The 3,509-nt window shown below is 42.4% G+C and overlaps 1 protein-coding gene across 1 annotated transcript; it reads left to right on the top strand.

Moving 5' to 3' along the window:
- The first annotated feature begins 634 nt into the window (after nucleotides 1-634).
- Nucleotides 635-3,247, top strand: LOC146705640 (E3 SUMO-protein ligase ZBED1-like). Its single transcript, XM_085463387.1, has 3 exons — nucleotides 635-1,916; nucleotides 2,093-2,345; nucleotides 2,499-3,247. Exons 1-3 carry the CDS (start codon nucleotides 799-801, stop codon nucleotides 2,913-2,915), a joined length of 1,788 nt encoding a protein of 595 aa, XP_085319513.1. The 5' UTR covers nucleotides 635-798; the 3' UTR covers nucleotides 2,916-3,247.
- Nucleotides 3,248-3,509: the final 262 nt, after the last annotated feature.

Below are 3,509 nucleotides of genomic sequence, written 5' to 3'. Positions count from 1 at the left end.
GCATTACACCAGGTAGCCTGCAGTGTTAAAAACGTGTTTTCCGACAATGTTTGCTACCCTACAATCTGTCCTGCTCTGTAGTAAATTCAGCGACATTTGACCGTCCTGTTGCTCCCATCGAAATGTATACAGCCTATTTAAAATCTAAAACTTAAAATTGTCCGTAGCCCGCTGCTGTTACCACTGTCCTGTTTGAAATGGATACTAACTAGCTAACTGACTGAATGCCCATTAACCTTATAATCTATTTGTGTATGATTGTCAGTCTAAAGAGGGAGAGAGGAAAGAGGGGAACGTGAGGAGAAAGTACAAGGTCAGGAAGAACCAGGTAAGAAAACAGAGAGGGAACAGTGACAGGCAAAACAGAAACTGTTAAACTGACAAAGAGAAAAAAACCCTGATTTTACTCACACAATCTGGAAGTTGTGTTCTCCCTATATTAATGCTGCTATACAGAATCTGCTAAACAAACTGGGTTGAAACATTTTTGACCCTCTTTAACAACATTCCAACATACCATTATAATGGATCGCGGAGATTAAAATTACTGATATATTTTTTAGGGGTGTCAAATTATCGCGTTAATTGCGATTAATTAATTACAATGCTATTTAGCGCGTTATGGTTTTTAATCTCGTTAATCTAATTTTTAATCTCTTGACGTCATTGATTTTGTATGAGAGTTGCTATGTTATAAAATCCGTTTTTATGTGCTGGGCTCCTTGTGCTTGACTTGTTGGGGGTGGAGTCACGTCGTGAGGTCAAGGTGAGAAGTGGTGATTAGCTTACAGTGTGGATATGGAGGCGCATCTGAGAGTTGTTGGCCCAATGAACGGGAAATTTGTATTTCATAAACGCCCCGACGGCACCATTGACAAAGGTAAAGTGGTCTGCCTAGAGTGTAAGAAGGAGTTTGCTTACCACCGAAGCAGCTCAAGTTTGGCCTATCACCTCAACGCAAAGCACCCAGCCGCGAGTGCAGCAACAGCTAGCAGTGAAGACGTTAGCAATATAGCAAGCCAGAGCAAAGCTTTTCGCCAAACAAAACTAGAGAATACCCCTCGTATGAGCAAGTCTGCAACCGACAGGCTGACTAATGTTATTGCCAAGTGGATAGCGATGAACTGTAGGCCGATAAATATAGTAGAGGACGAAGGATTGACAGAGGTGTTGCAAATTGCGTCCAGTGACCCGTCATACAAGCCGCCGTGCAGGACTACAGTAACGACCAAAATCAGCAAAATGTACGACGGCGAAAAGAAAAACAAACTTGAGATTTTGGCGGAGGATTCTCCCAACTGTGTTGCTATAACCGGAGATCACTGGACCTCAGCTGGCAACCACAGCTATTTTGGGGTGACTGGACACTTTATTGATAGTGAGTGGAACCTCAACTCATTTGCACTGACCGTCATGAGAACAGAAACCAGGCACTTTGCTGATAAATGCGCCGAACAGTTCCTCAAGGTAGCAAATGACTGGGGTATTGAAAACAAGATATCCACCATTGGCACAGACAGTGCAGCAAACATGCTGGCTGCTATGAGAGCACTTCCATATGAGCACATCGCCTGCAATGCTCACATTCTCCAGAGGACCATCACGGTATGTCTCGATAGCAGTGGTTTTGTCGGTGTACTGGCAAAGTGCCGCAAGATTGTTGGTCATTTTAAACAAAGCCCTGCGAGTACCACAGAACTTAACCAACAACAAGTAGCACTCGGAAAGAAGAGCGATCAACTTATACAGGATGTACCCACCAGGTGGAACTCGACTCTCGCAATGGTCTCACGCCTCCTATGTAACCGAGAGGCTGTCCAGGCTACGTTGGACCAACAGAACCACAGGTTGGTCTTGCCAACCGAAGCTGAGTGGGCGAAACTGCAGAGGCTGGAGCTCCTGCTTGAACCATGCAAGTAAGTTCAAATAAACACCTTCCCATTTTAATTATATAAACTACTGTTACATGTGTAAAATCAAAATTAATGAACATAACAAGGAACTTTTAAGGACAATTAAATTGGAAATCAGTTACACTTTGATTTAAATGAATCCAGCTAGGTTTATTTAGCAAACCTCTCCACCTCTGCAGGTATGTGACAGAGCTGCTGGGTGGTGAGGCCTACGTCTCTTGCTCTGTAGTGCTGCCTGCTTTTCGCCATCTGTACCGTGTCATGGACATTACTGATGATGATCCTGCCTACGTGGTGAAGTTCAAGAATGCCTTCCAGAAGGATCTGGCAGCACGACGAGCTAATGGCAACGAGATATGGTTCGAGGTGGCCACAGCATTGGATCCACGGTTTAAGGATTTGAAATGTCTTCCAAGAGAAAAGAGGGAACAGGTAGGACAATAAGGTTAAGCTGGACTAATGAGTCCAATTCATTATCAAATCAAACTTTTATTTATTATATGGAACACAAAGTTCTTTACAAGATTAAATAAAATAAAAAAAAAGCACTTAGTTTTAATCACAATCATTCATTCATTCATTCAGGTGTGGACCATTCTGGAGAATATGCTCCAGGCAGCAGAGCCCAGAAGAGCAGATAGTCTCCAGCCCTCCACAGAGGATGATGGACCAGCTCAGAAGAAGAGGAGGAGCGAACTCCTTCTGGGGTCTGACTCTGACTCAGAAGATGGAATTGAGTCTGGAGAGCTGCAGCGCTACAGAGCAGAACCCAGCATCAGTATTGATGACTGTCCCCTGCAGTGGTGGTATGCTCACTCAGGAGTCTATGAAAAGCTGTCAGTCCTAGCACAAAAGTACCTGGCCTCCCCAGCTACCTCTGTACCCTGTGAGAGACTCTTTAGCCTTGCAGGCCACATAGTGCAAAAGAAAAGGGCAGCCTTGCTTCCAGAAAATGTTACCAGGCTGGTGTGTCTTAGCGACTGGCTGAGGAAGAAGAAATGAGACACATGTGGTCAGCATAGCTGCTGTGTCATTTGTAGCCTACTAGAATAGATTGCTTGATGTTCAGCACTTTTTTTTGTGATGGAAGAATACTTTGATGTGCTAACTTGCAGCACTGCAATGTCAGTTTTATTTTTCATTATCTGAAGCAGAGGAATTTCAGTGCTGTATTGCTCAGAAAAGAGCAACTCTGATGTGCTAACTTGCAGCACTTAATTTATTTGATTTTATTTGTATTTATTTTTCCACTTATTTTACAAAAGAATACAACAGTATGTAAATGGTTGCATCTGTTTAACGTTTGTTAAACAATAAATGACTTTATAAAGTCACTTTCTTTGTTATATCAGTCTTTTGGTCTGCCACAATAAGTTGAGGGCTTTCCTCAGCTATTTTTAGGTGAGATTAAAAAAGAGATTAATTAGATCAATTAATTAAAAATCATAATTAATTAATCTCTATTTTTTTTTAATCTCTTGACAGCACTAATATTTTTATGTGGTTCAGCCACAACTGTACTAAAACCTCAGTCGCAGGACGTACATCACATTTGCACACTATCAGAAAGTGCCAAACAGCCCTGGTGGAGTGAGG

This window comes from Copadichromis virginalis, linkage group LG7, assembly GCF_057382275.1.
Source record: "Copadichromis virginalis isolate Kocher_CV1m ecotype Utaka linkage group LG7, C_Virginalis_male_GT1.1, whole genome shotgun sequence".
Taxonomy (NCBI): Eukaryota; Metazoa; Chordata; class Actinopteri; order Cichliformes; family Cichlidae; genus Copadichromis; species Copadichromis virginalis.
The sequence above is the reverse complement of the archived record's forward strand: the minus strand, read 5'-3'. Positions and strand labels throughout refer to the sequence as shown.

Coding starts and splice junctions, on each gene's coding strand:
- LOC146705640 (XM_085463387.1), top strand. CDS start 799: ATGGAGGCGCATCTGAGAGTTGTTGGCCCAATGAACGGGAAATTTGTA. Junction 1,917..2,092: donor CTCCTGCTTGAACCATGCAA/GTAAGTTCAAAT, acceptor CCACCTCTGCAG/GTATGTGACAGAGCTGCTGG. Junction 2,346..2,498: donor CAAGAGAAAAGAGGGAACAG/GTAGGACAATAA, acceptor TCATTCATTCAG/GTGTGGACCATTCTGGAGAA.